We start from the raw sequence: 18,949 nt of genomic DNA, 5'->3' as shown, positions 1-18,949 counted from the left end.
TTGAAGTGTGGGCCCCTCGAATTTTCCTGAAGGATCTGGATTTCCTGCAGAACCCTTTATTTGGTACCTTCCTTCATTCTGTTGGTTTAATTCTGTGAACCATTAAATCTTAAATCTCTCCGTTTCTCTTGCCCTCTTCTTGCCAAGAACAAATCACACTGTGAGTTAAAGACTGTAAGTGGTGACTTGTGACTTGCACCTATGATCTGTTCACAGCTGTTACTCTCAGTGTTTGGTGTGTAAAGGATACAGAAGTACTTTTTAAATTACTTAGTTATGCAGGCAAACACCCAGTCTGTTGATAAGCCTACCTCTGTTTCTTTTTGGAGCAGAGGAACTTCAAAGATCGGCATGTACATGTTATAGCTATAGAATTCATAGACCGTTATGAACTGGGAAAGAGTTCTTGTGGTTTGACCACTGAGAACAGTTGAAAATAATTTCACCAATATCAGTTTGCCTTCTAATCTCTTTCTGCCTTTACATTTAAGTCAGGACACAGACCTCCTGTGAGCCCACCTCCATTCCAGTGATGGGCATGGACATGTAATTTCCGTGCCCTGGAGGCAGGTTTTTGTCTCCGTGGGTAGATGGACACTTCGCAGGTCTTCCCTGGGCTCTGACTGAGCATCCTTCCAAACCCGCGGGGCCCCACAGCCTTTCCCACCATCCTGCCGCCCAAACCTGTCACTCTTTATTTTTGCTCCACTTCAGCCGCACCGTGTTACCGTCCATGCCTCTTCCGGGCCTGGAAGCTGCTTACAGTGCCGGCGGCAGTCACATGAGGTGAGGGCTTGCAGAGGGAGGGAGACGGGGTGGGGGGTACTCTAGCAGCTGCTGTGGGTTGAGCTCGGTGCAGTTCTGGCCTCTTGTTCTCCTTCTAAGCCTGATCTGCATCTCTCAGGTGCGCAGGCAGAGGTTCAGCCTCAGGACTGTGTAACTAAAGTTGTGTGATCAGTCCATTTACTGAAAACATGCAGAAAGTCCGATTCAGGAGCCAGCTCCTTGCACCGCAAGTCCCCTCAAGACACACCTCAGGCCTCGAGCCGGTGTCAGTGTGCAGATGCTGTTGATCATGTCCAAGCACAATTCGTTTGCTCAGTTCCCTAAATGCCTTCTTCCTGCAAGAACTCCTTGCCGTTTCCCGCTTTTTTCCTTACTCACTGCATCTTCCAAGTCTCCTTATTCCATCCCAGGGAACTGGGTTGACCACATTCTTGTACTTTATCACACCTGCAGACACAGGCGTGTCCAGAGACAATGTGGGGACAGCCTTACGGGAATGTCACTTAGTGCCTACGTGGAAGGTGAACCCGTCCCACTTTTGCTTCTTTGTCTCTTTCCCTGTGGTGCCAGGCTAGAGCCTCCATTCCCTGCCTTGGTACCAAAGTCTCACCTGGTAACAGACTCAGCCGTCAGCAAGCTCCTGTTCTCAGCTTCCGAGTTCCCGGTTCCTGGGTTTGACGAGCTGGACGGTGTGACGGCCGCCTGCCCCCGACCACAGGGCAGCCCTCCAGACCAGAAGGAGGTAAACTTGGTGCGGTGGGCTCGGGCGGCAGAGGCGCCTCAGCTCCCATGACAGGTGCAGACAGCCCCCCAGTCCCCTGCTGCCGCCTGTAGCTTCAGCCCAAGTGCCGGATGTCATCAGGACAGGGGCTCTTCCGTTGGCCACTGCAGGGTGCCTGGGATCTCTTCATCCTCATTGCTCTCCGGACCCTTTTCTTAATGATGCACTTAACAACATTCAGAGAATTGAAGCACGGAGCAGGGGGCTTCACACATGCGGAGACGAGTGAAGGATGCTGTGCTCACTCTTAGCATCCGCTGTCTCCAACAGTTTTAAACTTGTGTGTTGATCATCTCAGTATCTGAGCTGCATGCACAGTGACATGAAGGGGGCAGTTGCTGAAAATGCTGTTGGGAGGAGTCGTTGGGGGAGCTCTCTCATAAAACCGCTTCCTGAAGCCACCTGTACACTGAGGAAGCAGTGTGGTGAGTGTCAGCAAAGGGGCCTCTGTGTATTTAGAATGGCTTACAACCTGACTGTCTTTCTTCTTAAAAATAGGCTGAGCTGGAGAAGAGGCCGAAGAAAGTCTCACAGATTCGCATCCGGAAAACCATTCCTAAGCCAGACCCTAACCTCACGCCCATGGGCCTTCCTCGACCCAAAAGGTGAGCACCTTTTCTAATACACACGGATGTATTTTTCTGGAAATTGTTTAGTATAATATAATAGCCTTTTCAATGATCATATACGCTGAGCTTTTGTTATATCAATACTTCTAGGAATTTATCTAGAAGAATTTCACCAGTACTGTGGCCAGAGATTTGTGCGCAGGGTTCTGGGTCACTTCCTGAGCTCTCTGTGCCAGGTCCCTCTGTGTTTACAATCCCAGTGCCTCCTCCAGGGGTGCTGAGAAGTCAGCACTGCCATTGTCCCCAGGCTTAGGTGCCGGTGCCAGGGCTCAGTGGCTGAGAGACCTGTGTTATGCCGGAACTTCTGTCCTGGTCCTGGTGGCTCCTATCCCCACAGGTCTCACCCAACTGCACAGCCCAGACTCACGACACTCTGCACACAGAACTGGAAAGCGACCCACAAGTTATAAGAGAAGTTGTCTTTTTTTTCTTTTTTTTTTTTAAATTAAGAAAATGCTAGATCCGTATTATGGTACAGAGATGATTTAAAAGTTGAAAATGTTGGATTCTAAAGATTTTTGTGACAGAGATGATTGCTCATCCCCAAAGAGCGAAGTGGAAAAAAAACGATTACTAAATTATGTCTTGGGCATGATTCCAGATTGTGTATTTGACATGATTGGCGTTTGGGGATGATGTGTATTACACACATGTGCTTCCCAGGTGGCGCTAGTGGTAACGAGTCCGCCTGCTAATGCGGGAGACGCACGGGACCTGGGTTCGATCCCTGGGTTGGGACTATCCCATGGAGAAGGGAATGGCAGCCCACTCCAGGATTCTTGCCTGTAAAATGCCATGGACAGAGGAGCCTGGTGGGCTGCAGTGCTTGGGGTCACAAAAAGTGGGACACGACTGTGTGTATGTGCTTGCACGCATGCACACACAATGGAGAGACACACATTTTAAAAGATACCTAGTTACGTTTCCTTTGTGATCGATTTCATGCATTCATTTCTCATTGGCAAATGGAAGCCTGTGTCCCTTGACTAACCCAAAGTAAGTTATTTCACCCTCCTGAACATCAAGGACCTACCTGTAAAAGGTAAATAAGAATTCCCAATATTTAAAATTGTTGTACAGTCCAGTTGAGGAAAAAAAATGTCTATTTTATTGCTTCACACAACACAGATGTGACAGTTAACTGTTATATGATTGATGTTCCACTTTGCCCACTTGGTTTTATCTTAATATGTTGTATCCTACAATTCTTTTATTGATCATCCTACGATGTCTTTTCAAGATAAATTTTTTAAGTATTTCAGATATCCTGTGTTGAATAGTACTGTTTACTAAAATAAAATAGGGTTCAGAATCATGGTATTCTACCTTAAATTTTTTGGTAGATATAAGTTCTAGAAAACCTTATTCGGATAAGGTTTTAATGAGAGAGTTTTCAGAGAGAGTTTTAATGGAACAATGACATTCAACCCTTTCAAGTCCTGACAAGTAGTATTAAAAAAAACCTCAGTGATCTATCATCAAATTATATTTAATGATTTATCACTCAATTTTTTTTTTGAAAGCAAAGAATTGAAAAGTGCTGACCCCTTTGGGTGCTGTCACCCAGGCTTTGCAGGTAGGCAGTGTCTCGGTTTGTGGGACGTGACCCAGGAGGATCTGACCAGTGTCAGATGGCTAACAAATTACATGCTACTTTGTCACTTAGAGGTACTTTATTTAATCCTATGTAATGAGTGAGGTTGAAAACTAGCATCTTCAATAAGTCTTTACCAAAGACATTTTGATTAAGATGCTTTCATTACTTCAAGTACACTTTTATGTCTTGAAGGTGCTGATTCAGTGCCTTAAACTTATGGAACATTTTTGACATGTAACTTAATTAGCAAAGGCATATTTTATTTTTCAAGCCCATCAGCCGGATCAGTCTTACTTCCTTCCTTTTCTGTTTTCCAATTCAAACGTGGTCGTCCCTCAGTATCCTCGGGGAAGTGGTTCCAAGCACTCCCGCAGATACCAAAATCCACGGATGCCCAAGTCTCTTACATGAAATGGCACAGTGCCACAAATACGGTCTCCCCTCCATGCCCAGGGCTATGAAACAATAAGTATGTTAATATTCACCTTCAAGAGAGCCATACAGACCACTGAGAAATAAACTATGGAACACAACTTACAGACTTCTGAGTCATAAGACAAAGTTTAAATTTATGTGTAAGAATTTTCTGTTATTGAGTTTATAATAAAGCAATGTGATTTGTAGCCAAAATAATAAATTACGAAGAGACTACTATATAACACAGCACGATGTTGCTTCAGCACGTGTGCACATGCACGAACCAAACTGTGATTAGACTTTTAGGAACAGCCAATCGTGGGGGAAAAAAAAGAGATCCATTCATTAATATAAAATCTCATGATCACTTCAGTGTAGGATACAAGCGTATCACTGCAAACCAATTGTCATGGCAGCTCATCATATAATTTTTGTTGTTAACAGAAAGTAGAAGCTGTATTTTATAAGATGAAGATTGACTAATTGACTTAAATGTTTCTGTATAAGATTCGATTAAAGTTCTTCTAAGTCTTGTATACTTTATCTTTAAAAGTTTGATAGTCCCAGTAAACATTTCAGTTACTTTTTTTTAAAGAAGAATCAACTGTTCAGTCCAGTTTTTGTAAGTGATAACAGACTGAGTGTTGAGAATAGTTTGAAAAAGACATTGTGTACAGTTAAGCTATTTTTGGCGTTTGAAACTCTCTTTCTTAAATAGGTGTTGTCTGATGATAGTCAGGAGGTGAATGAAACAAAGTCCCTCTGAGAGCTCCATTCCACACTGAATCTGAAATCCAGATATCCTTATACCAGGCCAGGTCTCCTCTCGGTGAAGCCACTGCATGGAACCTTGTGTGAAGTGGGGAGAGACACGTCCAAGACAAGTTTACAGTGACTTCATTAATCTCTAAAGAGGGGTTGGTGAGATCAGTGATTTGATTCCAATACTAAGGTAGAATTCAGGGTGGATGGGACTATTTGGGAAGAATTTGTGGGGAGTTATGCATGAGCAAAGGGACCCTTCTAGATGAGTCGTGAGCAGGAGATTAGAGTTCAGGAGGTTGATTACGCTGGAGCTGAGTGCCCGTGTGCTCTCTTGAAAGTTTCCCAGTATGCCGGCACGAGGACCCGAGGTCTAGCAGAGCCTGAGGGCTTTTACCTTAGTATCACATATCAGTCTGAGTCAATTCAGGAGATGGAAACCGCATGGTATGTTAAACAGGGCAAGTTTAATATTAAAGTGTTAAACTGTTAATACAGCAGAAGAGTAACCATAGAGGTGTACGGAGAATTTTCTCTGGTTGCAGGGAGCTACTCTTGGTTGCAGTGGGCAGGCTTCTCATTACCTGGGCTTTTCTTGTGGAGCACAAGCTCCAGGGCGCTTGGGCTTCAGTAGTTGCAGTTCCTGGGCTCTAGAGCACAGGCTCAGTAGTTTTGACACATCGGCTTAGTTGCTCTGCGCCATGTAGATCTTCCTGGACCAGGGATCGAACCTATGCCTCCTGCATTGGCAGGCAATTCTTTATTACTGAGCCACCAGGGAAGTGCCCTGTACAGAGAATTCTGAAGGGCATCTTGGGGCCCTCGCCTCAACTGGAGTCTGACTTTGTTGCAGAAGGTATGGTGGCAGCCATCAGATGGCTGGGTTGCTGACACTGGAGCTGGGTGAGCAGGAGACAACAGCAGCCTTGTGGGACGCAAGATGAGGCTGGAGGGCTACACCCAGGGTGCTGGGGTGCTGCTGCAGTTGCGTGGCCTGCAGTGGGGGATGGTTGCTCCAGGGGAGTCACAGGAAATGACCCCCAGGAAGTTGGGGTCCCACCATGGGCTTCTGTCCCTGAATGCTAATCTGTGGTGTGGTGGTCACCAAACTAGTGCTACAGGGGTCCTCGGAGGCTACACACTCTGGCTGTTCAGCTGAGGCTGAGCCCCTCCAAGTGTCCCCATCTGACTCCACCCTAGACACCCCAGTACACAAACACCCACGATGGACCATGTGGCAGGAGCAAGGAAAAAAGCTCCCTTCCTCCTCCAGGGTTCCTCTGGTGCCTTCTTTTGCCAAAGTCCAGCACTGTATTCACTGTGGAAAAGAAATGTGTAAGGAGGCCAAGATTCCATTATCGCAGAGCAAGTACCGAGAGCACGTTCTGAGCTGAGAAGCAGTAGTTTAGTAACTGGTACATTCCAGTAAACAAAATTTAAAGCAAATACACTTGACCAAGCTCTGTAGTTGTAGGAAGAGATATGAATGAACGGAAAGCCATGGGTTTAACATAGGTACAGAACTAAAGCATCAATAGCCTGCAAAATTCAGCAAACAAGTGAAATAAGAGAGCACTAGTCTTGGGACTTCCTTGGTGATCCAGTGGTAAAGAATCTGCTGCCAATGCATGGGACATGGGCTCGATCTCTGGGCCAGGAAGATTCTACTTACTGTGGAGCAGCTGAGCCTGCAAACTGCAGTTGCTGAAGCCTGCATACCCTAGAGCCTGCATACCACAGCTGCTAAGCACGCGTGCCTAGGGCCTGTGCTCTGCAACAAGCCACAGAAGTGAGGAGCCCACACAGCACACCGAAGAGTAGCCCTCACTCGCTGCAACTGGAGAAAGCCCGAGCAAGGCCCAGCCCGGCCAAAACCAAGTAAATGGAAGAAAAAGAATATAGTCTTAAGAGATCTTAAAACATGTTGTGAAATCTCAGCAATTTAAACAACATGATGCCAGGACTTGCCTGTTAGCACAGTGGCTAAGAGTCTGCCTGCTAACACAGGGGACATGGATTCAATCTCTGATCCAGAAAGATCCCCCATGGTGCAGAGCAGCTAACTAAGCCCATTCGCCACAACTACTGAGCCCCCACTCTAGAGCCTGCAAGCTGTGACTACCGAAGCCCACATGCCCTGGCGCCCATGCTCCATGAAGGAAGCCGCCACAATTAGGAGCCTGCGCACTGCAGCGGAGAGCAGCCCCCGCTCAGTGCAGTTAGAGGAAGCCCCAGTGCGGCAGCGAAGACCCAGCACAGCTGACAGGAAAGCTGTGTATATGGTAGAGAGTCCGCCTGCATGTTGATGACTAGCAGAAACCAACACGATGTTGTAAAGCAGTTACCCTTCGACTAAAAATAGATTAAAAGAAAAAAAGAACCTGCCTGCCATTGTAGGAAATGCAAGGGACCAGGATTCAATCCCTGGGTCGGAAAGATCCCCTGGAATAGGAAATGGCAACCCACTCCAGTGTTCTGGCCTGGAAAATTTCATGGACAGAGGAGCCTGGTGGACTATGTCCACGGGGTCACAAAAGAGTCAGACATGACTGAGCGACTAAACACACATGTACATGTCAAAAAATAAATAAATATGGCAGAATGGAGAAGAGCAAAACAACGTGATGCCAGAGGATTGATATACAAGCTCGTAAAACAAAAATGGGAGTCCATAAATAGACACAAATACATAGAGAAATTTACTACGTAACAAAGGTGTCCCCTCAAATCAGTGGTGTAAAGATGGGCTAATCAGTAAAGTGCTACTGGGACAGCTGGGCAGCCATTCTAAGAATAATAAAGCTGGGTCTCTATCTTAGACCTTTCACCAGAATATATTCCACATGAAATCAGACTTAAATGTGAAAAAAAGAATACTTGAAGAAACCATAGGAAATGATTAACAAAATTCAGAGTCAAAATAAAAATCTGAATAAGAAACCATAAGAAATGATTAACTATAACAAAATTCAGAGTCAAAATAAAAAATCTGAATAAGCTATTTCATGAAAATCTTATCTTTCCTGCTGAGGAAAAAATAAATAAGCTATAAACAAAGACAAAACACAAACTCGTATATACAGGGGAATATTAGCCATAAAAAGGAACACATTTGAGTCAGTTCTGATGAGGTGGATGAACCTAGAGTCTGTCATACAGAGTGAAGTAAGTCAAAAAGAGAAAAACAGATATCGCATTTTAATGCATGTATGTGGACTCTAGGAAGATGGTGCTGATGAACCTATTTGCAGGGCAGCAGTGGAGACAAAGACATAGAGAACAGAGGACATGGCGGGGAGGAGAGCCCAGAGTTCCAAAGGCAGAAAGATGATCTTAAAAGAAGCCAGGAAACTTTGTAAGTGTAGACACCAAAATCTTCAAATACGAGCAAACTGAATCCAGCAACATATTTGAAAAAATGATTATACCCATGACCAAGTGGTTTTTACCCCAGGAATGCAGAGTTAGTTGAACACGAAATCAATCCGTGTAGTATACCATATTAATTGAATAAAGGAAATTTAACTAACAGAATAAAGAGATAACATGGTTAGCTCATTAGATGCATAATTACAAAATCAAAAGGCAACATAGAACACTGCTAACGTATACATTGGGACAGTATTGATTAGACTCAGAACTTCCAGGGACCTTGTGTTGTTTGAGAGAAGGGTAAAAATATTACTGCACTTCAGTTTCTAAGTTAAATATGTTAATCAAAATTCTTGCAACCGCTAAAAGAATAGAAGACGTATAATTTTCAAGCCAGGAGGGGAGGATGAAAAAGAGAGCAGTCAGTCAAAGAGAAGAAACATTGAAAAAGTAGGAAAAAAAAGAAGCTGTAAGCTAAGATAATAGGTACAGGTCCAGTTATATCCCTCCCAGTAAGTATAATTGAACTGAATCTCACAAAGCTAAGATTGGCGGCATGCAAAGGAAGATCCAGGATTCATGGTTGACGTGAGACATATCAAGAGCTCTTGGAAAGTAAAAGACCGGAAAGGATAGAGTTGGGAAACCAATCTCGTTCCTCTTAGGAGACCATGAAGGGACTTCGCTGGTGGTCCAGTGGCAAAGACTCCAAGCTGTCAATGCAGGGGGCCTGGGACTGATCCCTGGTCAGGGAGCTAGCTTCCACATGCCACAACTAACCAACAGAGCCAAATAAATAAATCTGTTTTCTTAAAAGTGAGACCATGAAGAATTTATACCTTTTTCTCTTTTCAGGTTAAAGAAAAAAGAGTTTAGTTTAGAAGAAATATATACCAACAAGAATTATAAATCTCCTCCTGCAAACAGGTAGGTACACACAAGTAGGAAATAATAGATTGGGAGGGCTTCCGAAACGATCGACATAAATCTCCAGTCTTTTCACTTTGGAAAGGGTTTTATGTTCAGTTCTTCCAGTACTGGATCTCAAAAATAACTAGGATTGGTATTTTTAGCGTTAGCTTGAATTGCAGTCAGTAGTAGGACAGGAAAGAAGTGTGTGTCAGGTTGGTTATCCTCTTTTCGTTTGTGCTTGTGTCTTTAAGACTAAGAATCATTGATCTTCAGATTTGACTCCAAACCCAAATATGGAAGGCATTTCACTTACTTGGCTTTGTTTGCTTGGGTCTAAATTGTGTTCAAATCGTTGAACGTTCATTGCACTTGTGTGGTGTCTAGGATGAAGGAGGAGAGTTTTATCCTATAAGATAGGATGAGCATTTGCTCTGAAGCCTTTGTCATATAATGCTGTTCATTGCAGCATTGCTAAATATTGGATTGGCCAAAAAAGTTCTTTTAAATTTGTCCATACAGTTTTACAAACCTGAACAGACTTTTGGGCCAACCCAATAATAGGAGAGGGTTGGAAACAACTTTAAAAATGCCCATTACTAGAGTTCTGACTAAATTATGACCCATCCTGACTGTGGGCTACACTGCACAGCCATTGAAAGTGGGGTCCCTGCATACCAGTTGGAGCGCTCTTAAAGGTTATTGCTAGTCAGAGCGGCACAGTGCCCGGGAAAGCCTGGGCTCTGCTACCCCTTGAGTAAAGAGGAACCCAGACTGTCGGATGGATGGTGCCATGGTTCAGCAAACTCCAGGCCAGGTTCAGCCAGCCGCCTGTTTCTTTTTTTTTTTTTTTTTCAGTCCTATGAGCTAAGAATGATCTCTATTCTTTCAAAGGACTGTTTGATAAATGAAAATAAATATGTAGCAGAGACCCCAGTGGCTCATCAGTTTCTAAAATGTTTGCTACCCAGCCCTTCACACAGCAGGGCTGACCTCTGCTGATGCACGCTTACCTCTGCTCGTCGGTTCGTTGAATGACTTCGGGAGGATACACGAAACACTGTTGCTAGTGGGGTGGCAGTGTCTCTTTCATTCTTTATCATCCTGTCCAGTTTTCGTTTCTTCACTATGTGCTTGTGTTCAGTTCAGTTCAGTCGCTCAGTCGTGTCCGACTCTTTGCAGCCCCATGGCCTGCAGCACACCAGGCTTCTGTGTCCATCACCAATTCCTGGAGTTTGCGCAAACTCATGTCCATAGAATCGGTGATGCCATCCAACCATCTCATCTTCTGTCGTCCCCTTCTCCTGCCTTCAATCTTTCCCAGCATCAGGGTCTTTTCCAATGAGTCAGTTCTTCACATCAGGTGGCCAGAGTATTGGAGTTTCAGCTTCAGCATCGTTTCAGTTCAATTCAGTCTCTCAGTCGTGTCCAACTCTTTGCAACCCCATGAACTGCAGCATGCCAGGCCTCCCTATCCATCACCAACTCCCAGAGTTTACCCAAGCCCGTGTCCATTGAGTCAGTGATGCCATCCAACCATCTCATCTTCTGTCGTCCCCCTCTCCTCCTGCCCTCAATCTTTCCCAGCATTGGGGTCTTTTCAAATGAGTCAGCTCTCTGCATCAAGTGGCCAAAGTTTGGAGTTTCAACTTCAACATCAGTCCTTCCAATGAACACCCAGGACTGATCTCCTTTAGGATGGACTGGTTGAATCTCCTTGCAGTCCAGAGGACTCTCAAAAGTCTTCCCCCACACTACAGTTCAAAAGCATCCATTCTTCGGCATTCTGCCTTCTTTATGGTCCAACTCTCACATCCATACATGACTACTGGAAAAACCATACCTTTGACTAGATGGACCTTTGTTGGCAAAGTAATGTCTATGCTTTTTAACGTGCTGTCTAGGTTGGTCACAGCTTTTCTTCCAAGGAGCAAGCGTCTTAATTTCACAGCTACAGTCACCATCTGCAGTGATTTTGGAGCCCCAAAATATAAAATCTGTCACTGTTTCCATTGTTTCCCTGTCTTATTTGCCCTGAAGTGATGGGACCGGATGCCATGATTTTAATTTTTTGAATGTTGAGTTTTAAGCCAACTTTTTCACTTTCCTCTTTCATCAAAAGGCTCTTTTGTTCTTCTTCACTTTCTGCCATAGGGGTGGTGTCATCTGCATATCTGAGGTTTTTAATATTTCTCCCAGCAATCTTGATTCCAGCTTGTGCTTCATCCAGCCTGGCTTTTTGCCTGCATATAAGTTAAATAAGAAGGGTGACAATATATAGCCTTGACATACTCCTTTCCCAATTTGGAACCAGTCTATTAGTTCCATGTTTGGTTCTAACTATTGCTTCTTGACCTGCATACATATTTCTCAAGAGGCAAGTAAGGTGGTCTGGTATTCCCATCTCTTTAAGAATTTCCCACAGTTTATTTTGATCCACAGTTAAAGGCTTTGACATAGTCAATAAAACAGAAGCAGATGTTTTTCTGGAACTCTCTTGCTTTTTCTGTGATCCAGTGGATGTTGGCAGTTTGATCTCTGGTTCCTCTGCCTTTTCTAAATGCAGCTTGAACATCTGGAAGTTCATGGTTCACGTACTATTGAAGCCTGGCTTGGAGAATTTTGATCATTACTTTGCTAGCATGTGAGATGAGTGCAGTTGTGCAGTAGTTTGAGCATCCTTTGGCATTGCCTTTCCTTGGGATTGGAATAAAAACTGACCTTTTCCAATCCTGTGGCCACTGTTGAGTTTTCCAAATTGCTTGTATTACATATTCAAAGTGCTTGTATTACATATTCATACATATATATACACACACACACACACACACACACATATATATGTCATAAAAAAATAAAGCTGCAGGCCAGAGACAGGAGCTGAGTCAGGAGCAGTGAGCCTTCAGTATAGACGGGGAGGGTTGGTGGCCCCCCAGGTCTGCGTGTCAGTGACCCTGTCTTGTACTTCACCTGTAGGTGTTTAGAGACCATTTTCGAGGAACCTAAGGAACGAAACGGTACGCTCATCTCCATCAGCCAACAGAAGAGGAAGCGAGTCCTGGAGTTTCAAGATTTCACAGTCCCTCGGAAGAGGCGTGCGCGTGGAAAGGTCAAGGTAGCAGGCAGCTTTACACGGGCCCAGAAGGCAGCACTTCAGAGCCGGGAGCTGGACGCACTCTTGATACAGAAACTGATGGAACTGGAGACCTTCTTTGCCAAGGAGGAGGAGGAGCAGGAGCAGTCGTCCGGCTGCTGAGTGGCGATTCAGGGGTCTTGGCTTCAGACTTTTCTTGGCCTCCTGGAAGAGGTTGCCTGATTTTGCCCTCTCGCCTAAACCCCTCAGAGCACAGGCTGTGGATTTTTACCTCCTTCCGGGTGCAGCCTCTGTTGGAGCTGGTGTAGGAGGGCCCTCTAGCTTGTACTGCTGAGCACAGAACCTCAGGAATGCTCCCTTTCTCTTGGAAATGGTCCCGGATGACGCCGGCCTCCTCACCCCATTCTCTGCCATCCGTGGAGGGGCATGTGGCACCCCTTCAGCAACACTAGGTTTCAGCGACTCACAGCATTTGCACGTCCATGTGAAAGTCCCACGTCGTTTACGGTGGTGCTAGACCAAGATCATTCAGACATGTGGCCTGGGGAGAGAGACCTGGCGTCCTGTCCCGTGAGGTCTCACTGGCTCACTTCAGTAGTTGAGGAAAGATGAGCTGTTGTGTTTTCTAATCCTTTTGAGTCCATCTGTCCAGAACCAGGAGTGTGTGTGTGTGTGTGTGTGTGTGTGTGTGCGTGCGTGTGTGTGGCTTTTCCCTATCGTCTTTTCCCCTCTGTGACTGTGGGTCACTAGTGCCAGAGGAGCCTGTCCAGGGCCCATTTGAAGTAAGTTGCACTTTTTAATGTTGTGGTGTTGATTATTTTCATTTGTTTTATTTCCCTCTTTTTTTTTTAATTTTTGCTGCATGTTTGGAGCCTTTAAATGTGATTTTAAAACGAATTTTTTAAGACATCAAGGAGAAAGACAATACACATCTCCAGAACACACGACAGGCATTTGCCTCGGTTTGTCAGTGGGTGGCCAAGAGCCTTCTTTTCCCATCAACACGTTTGGGCAGCCTCTTCCCCACATGCAACTCGGGGCGTGACTGTTGTCTCATCTGGGTTCTCATTCTCGCCCACCGACTAGATGTATTTATTGTAATGACAGAAGTAAGAGCAGGTTTCTCTCCCGGTCATTTAACAAGTTGGAAGGTTGGGTGTGGTCTCAGTGGGTTTCATCTGAAGTGGTGTCCGTGACAAAGGTCCACAGTGGCCCTGGTGGTGACGAAGGCCAGCCCGGAGTGTGCGCAGCTGCCAGAGCTGCTCAGTCCAGGGGGAGAGGGGCCCAGCCAAGGTCACGGAGTTCACGGGCAGCCCCCTCCGAGGGCACATCGCTGTCCTCCGGGCTCCTGCGTCAGTCCTGCTAGAAGCCTGGGGGAACGTCAGCAGGTCCCTCAGCTTCTCTATGTGCACCCAAGGAGTCTGTGTGCGGGGGAGCGGCCGGCTGCCGTGGAGGCACCGGCCCAGAGGCTTCATTCCTTCCCCACGTCAGGCCTGTGTGCCCTCACACTGCTCCCCCTTCCCCTTCCCTTGCGTTTTATCTTTTCTCTTCATCTCTGTCTCTGAAAACGAGAGTGCAGAGTTAGCATTCCTTGGCTGGTGAGCCGGACGCTGAAAACCCAGCCCAAGCACCAGCCGCTGCCTCCACTGTCCTCCGGGGAGCAGTGCCAGCCAGCGGGGACTGTTGGATCCCAGGGGCGTTTCCCAGCCTGTGAGGGGCCACGTCTCCTGGGTTCCTTTGGTCTCCCCGTGAGTCGGTGGGCAGGGAGATGGGGGGTGGGGGTCTCTATGTGCCTTTCCTCTGCAGGCTGACAGTCTGTGCCACACTGGAGCAGAAAAACGGGCAGTGTGAGAACAGTGCCACGCCTGTCTCGTCGGCCCGCTGCCTCAGGCAGTGCTTTCAGGAGCCGAACGACCGACCTGCTGACCCACGGAGGCTTCTCAGGCCATGGCCACGCAGCATCGGAGGAGAGCCAGGCATTCACACCGGCCGTGGACAGCGCAAACCGGATGCTGCCACCGTGCATCCACTTTGCTCAGACTGCGTAGACATGACCTGTGTGTCGCCTCAGTACCTCTCCCATCCTGGGACAGGGTCCTCAGACACAAATGCTTCTGCCCATCTTTTTGCTCAAGGGAGTAGGGATGAGTTTGTGCCCACTTACGAACATTTTTAGGGCGCTCCCACTGGACAAACTCCCAGCAAATGAACAGAACCCTGTTCGCCAGCTCCGTCGCCAGTGTAGATCAGTCCACCGTGGGGCAAACGTGGCAGACTGAAGTGGGTGCAGCTGCGGTTTCGCCAGCGTCCTGGAGATGCAGTTTCAACTCTGCCCTTTGCAGGCGTGGCACCTGTGAGGGCTGGGAGCGGGGTTTGGAGCCTTGGCGTCTGGAGACCCAGGAGTGTAGGAAGTAGCTTCTCTGAGGCCAGCCTCCCCTTGTAATTTTCGGCCTGCCTCTGGCCCTGCCTCATTCCAAAGTGAAGAAGGGGCCCCGACTGCGGACCTGAAGTTGCTTGCCCGAAGCCCACGTCAGGTTTTAGCTGTGCTCTGCCGCACCTGTCTTAACGTCCAGCAGCTGCAGCGCTGTCCATGGTCCTGGTGCCACCTGCCACCAGTCGGCTGCTGGCGCCACCTGCCCAGAGCCTTGGGAGGTCTGGTTCTGGGCTGGGAGTTAGTAGTTTCCACGGATGGGGACTTCCTACCCCACCAGATTTAGTGATTTTAATATGGGAAAGAGAGGAGAAATCTCAGGTCCAATCCGCGGTTCTGCCCGCCGACTTTTCACTGACCCCTCAGCTATGGTTTTCTCTCTCAGTTTCTGGCAGTATTGGCCGCCCTCCCCCTCTTTTTCTGGTTTCCTTTGCAGCTTCATTTCTCTATCAGTTTAAATGTACCTCATCACCCATTCAAGCAGATTATGTCCACTTTTTCACACTGACCTTACTCTTAAAAGCCACAGCCAAGGAGGGTGCAGTGCAGAGACATGTAGCGTTTGCCTTACTTGGAGCCGGAAGAGCTCAGAAACTCATGCTGTGAATCTGGAACTCCCCCTCGAGCTGTGAAGATCAGACACTTTGTCACAGTTTTGCCTGGAAGGGCCTTACCAAGGGCGCCAGAGCCAACCTGAGGTTAACTGCAGATCCCACCTTCTGGGCTTGGTCCTCCCCGTGGGGCTGGCTCCCTGCCTGCCAGGCCGAGGGTGGCACAGAGGGTGCAGGGCAGGGCCACCAATCCAAGGCTCTTGCGGCTGGTGGAATGCAGAGCCAGTGCTCGTTTCCAAGGCTAGGATTTCATCTCATAATGTACGTCGAGATCCGCAAAAGACCAACTTGTAGACGGTGGTACTTTCCCCCGTTCCCTGGGGGCTGAGTATGCAGTCGGTGCTTTCCTTAATTCCCTTGTGTTCTGTTTTCTGTGCGTGTCCCCCAACCCCAGTATCATGGAAAGGACCTCTGAGTCAGCATCGTGGGTGGCTGTCCCTAAAGTCTGTAAGTGGTTGGCCAGAGGCTCGTAGCACCCTACCCTGGATTCGTGCACGGGGAGGGCTCCTTGCTGCAACTGAACTTCCTGTATCAAAAGTTGGCCAGGAAGAAGACTTCGTTTTACTAAAATCAAAGTGTGACACTATCACCTAGCCACACACTGAGCAGCAGAGGCTGTTTATTCTGGTTGTGAAGCAAGGGCCCCTGCACAGTCTGCCCTCTGGCACCGCATCCTGTCAGACTGGATGCTTGTACATCATGTGTCCTCACGAGCCCCTCTCTGGTGCTGAATTGGATTTGAACCCTTGGCAAGAGGCCTCAGCATCTCCTTGGGCTGGTCTGGGCCAGTAAATAGCCACCTGAAGTGTTTATATAATTATCATGGTCATTAGCTCAGTGAAATTTGTACATTTTTGGTAACATTGGCACACACAATGCCCCTGCAGTTCCTTTTCTGTTCTGTAGTTTGTGACTAAAAATCCCACTGTTTATGTGTGTTAATTTATGAAAATAAAAGATTCTTTTTTTTTTTAAACCTTTCAAATAACTTTCAAGGCTGTTCTTATGGCTTCATAAGTTAAAATTTTACCTGTAATGTAATGAGGTTGCTGTTCCTCCCCAAGTGGTCGCCATTTCCTGAGGACTGTCCCGGGCTCGGGATGCGTGTAGAGCCCCACCTGTGGGTGGCCTTCTGAGCCAGTTGTGCAGCATTTTCAGTTCACTCGGGCGGTGGATCATTTTGAGGGGCTTTTGTATCTGGAAGCAGCTAAGACTCCTTGAGATTCAAGTCACACTCCATTAAGTGGGTGGGGAGGCTGACCACACTGTTTTAGGTGTGGGTTTTGAATAGTGCTAGTTTTCTCACATGGCTGGGAAGTCGAAAAAGCAGTAACGAGTTCAGGTCAAAATAAACATTAGCAAGGTCAAAATATTAGCAAGATGTCTGGAAGAAGAGTTTAGCCTGCTGAGGAGGCTACCAGGGAGAGTATAAACATGGTGGAGTACATTCACTTTTAAAAAGGCCTTGCCTTCTATCACATATCCTTCCCAACTGTACGTGAGGTTAGGCTGCGAGTCTTCTGACTCAGCTCTGTGTTTAACTGGTGGAAACTCGTGAGAGAATGACTGATACAAGGCTATTTACCCATCACGCTGACATGTTCCAGAAAGAAGCAAAGTTCCTGAGGATATTCTTTGTCCAGAGGAAAAGCAGCACCCAAGCCTCTCTTCCTAGCCTTTTTCCAATTCCTGGATTTCTGCAGCAAAGATCTCTGTCCTGGTGGCCCGTCACCTTCGGGGAGCATCCTGCCTGGCGGATGTGCTTGTGCTGGTTAGGTTTCACGGTTCCTTTGAGCAGAGTCCTCCCCACACCTTTTCTTCCTTTGGAAGGAAGAGGCCCGTCATTGCCTAAGGCTCTGTTACTAGTTTCGTCCTTTCTGTTTGGCTGTGCTGGGTCTTTGTTGCTGCGCCGGCTTTCTCTAGTTGCGGCAAGCAGGGTCTACTCTCTAGTTGCGTGGGCTTCTCATTGCAGTGGCTTTTCTCATGGAGAACAGGCTCTAGGCACACGGGCTTCAGTAGCTGGGGCACACAGGCTTAATTGCCCTGTGGCATGTGGGATCTTCCCTGGACCAGGGCTCACACCCATGGACCCTGCATTGGCAGGCGGTTTCCCAGCCACCGGACCACCAGGGAAATCCCCGTGTTACTGCTTTAGCATCCCCACCACAGAAGCATGCCTTGATAGGGCCTCTTGAGAGCAAGAGGTCCAAACTGACGGAAGAATCCTCTACTGTGTCCTGCCCTCTGCGTGTGATGGAGACCTAATTTCTGCAGTTCCTTCTGGGGCTTCTCTTGAGCAGGGTTTTAGAAAATCCCCAGTTCTTCAGGTAACTTCCTGGGTCACAGGTGAGTCTTTCCTAACAGCTCTTTCAGGCTTACTCCGTCCTCTCCCTCCTCACTGTCAGCCAGTACTTCTGCTTGGGCGTTTCCCTGGGGTGGGAGCAGTTTGACCAAGACTTGCACGCAGACCCTTTCTGCAGTTCCTTGGCCGGTGGTCCTCCCTGTGATCTATTCACCCAGCATCCTGGTGCTGAAGGGTTTTCTCCCACGTGGTGCCCACAGACACTGTTCAGCTCTCTGCCTTCCCAGATCACTCTTAAAAGTGTACCCTCCCCCCACCCCAGCTCCTTGTACAGCCTCTTTCCGATGCTTTATGTATCTAGCATTTATTATTTCCTCCCTGTACCTGTTCATCCCTGTAATGCAGGCTCCTCTCTGGTCCCTCTTGAGACCCCTCAGACACCTAAAACACTGCCTTGTTGTTGTTTTTTAGTAGCCAAGTGGTGTCCGACTCTTTGTGACCCCATGAACTGCAGCACACCAGCTTGCCCGGTCTGTCCTTCACTCTCTCCGCGAGTTTGATGCCCTTTGAGTCGGTGATGCCTGGTGTATATTATAGGGGCTCCGTAAACACTTGATTGTGAATGAAAGGTCGCCTTCACTAACCGACCCTATTGTTTGACAGGCCGGCTGAGGTCCTCTTCATCCTGCCGATTCTGAGTATTTGAAGACCTCATAACTCTCCTCCCTTCGATTACCCTTCCAAGGACCTGGTTGGTGGCTGCGCAGCAAGTGAACTGGGCCCTTTCTCGGCGCGGCCACACCCACTGCTGACCTAGCGACGTCTGATTGGCTGTAGCTCACAGGTGGGGCGGGACCAGCGAGGTGTTCGCACCTCCTGCGGTGTCGCCTACCTTCCAGGTACCTCCCCACAGCCCAATCTGGAGCCTGCATCCCTGGCCCTGGGATCCCGGGATGCCGAGGGTGGAGGCTCCTGCAGGCAAGAATCGTCTTGAGAATTTTTCTCCCTTTTGCATTTTAATTTCAGACTTTGGGAGAGAGTAAAATGGTCCTTGGAAGAGTACAAACACGGGGCAAATATCCCCAGGTACTGCAGCGGTTGATGGGTTTCCCCTACTGCCACCAACCCGAAGTGATCTAATTTCGCCGTTGTCAGAACCACTCGCTCCCTTGAAATCTTTCCCCGGTGTTCCTGTCGCCCACAGTAGCGTTTACTGACCCCCAGTGCCAAGCATTGTGTTTATTATCTTCTTGAATCC

The 18,949-nt window shown here is 47.5% G+C and overlaps 1 protein-coding gene across 2 annotated transcripts in view; it reads left to right on the top strand.

The window, feature by feature from the left end:
• The window catches only part of PRR14L (proline rich 14 like), a 40,950-nt gene extending 24,573 nt beyond the window's left edge, over positions 1-16,377 (top strand). For both annotated transcript variants that reach the window (XM_069558015.1, XM_069558016.1), the window contains 5 exons: positions 715-786; positions 1,357-1,528; positions 2,066-2,172; positions 9,200-9,271; positions 12,230-16,377. In XM_069558015.1, the coding sequence (XP_069414116.1) occupies positions 715-786; positions 1,357-1,528; positions 2,066-2,172; positions 9,200-9,271; positions 12,230-12,509 (703 nt within the window). In that variant the 3' untranslated portion in view covers positions 12,510-16,377. The remainder of the gene's footprint in view (positions 1-714; positions 787-1,356; positions 1,529-2,065; positions 2,173-9,199; positions 9,272-12,229) is intronic.
• Positions 16,378-18,949: the final 2,572 nt, after the last annotated feature.

The sequence above is a fragment of the Ovis canadensis genome, chromosome 17 (assembly GCF_042477335.2).
Source record: "Ovis canadensis isolate MfBH-ARS-UI-01 breed Bighorn chromosome 17, ARS-UI_OviCan_v2, whole genome shotgun sequence".
In the NCBI taxonomy this organism is placed as follows: domain Eukaryota; kingdom Metazoa; phylum Chordata; class Mammalia; order Artiodactyla; family Bovidae; genus Ovis; species Ovis canadensis.
Note: the sequence above shows the minus strand (reverse complement) of the source record. Positions and strands in the feature narration are given on the sequence as shown.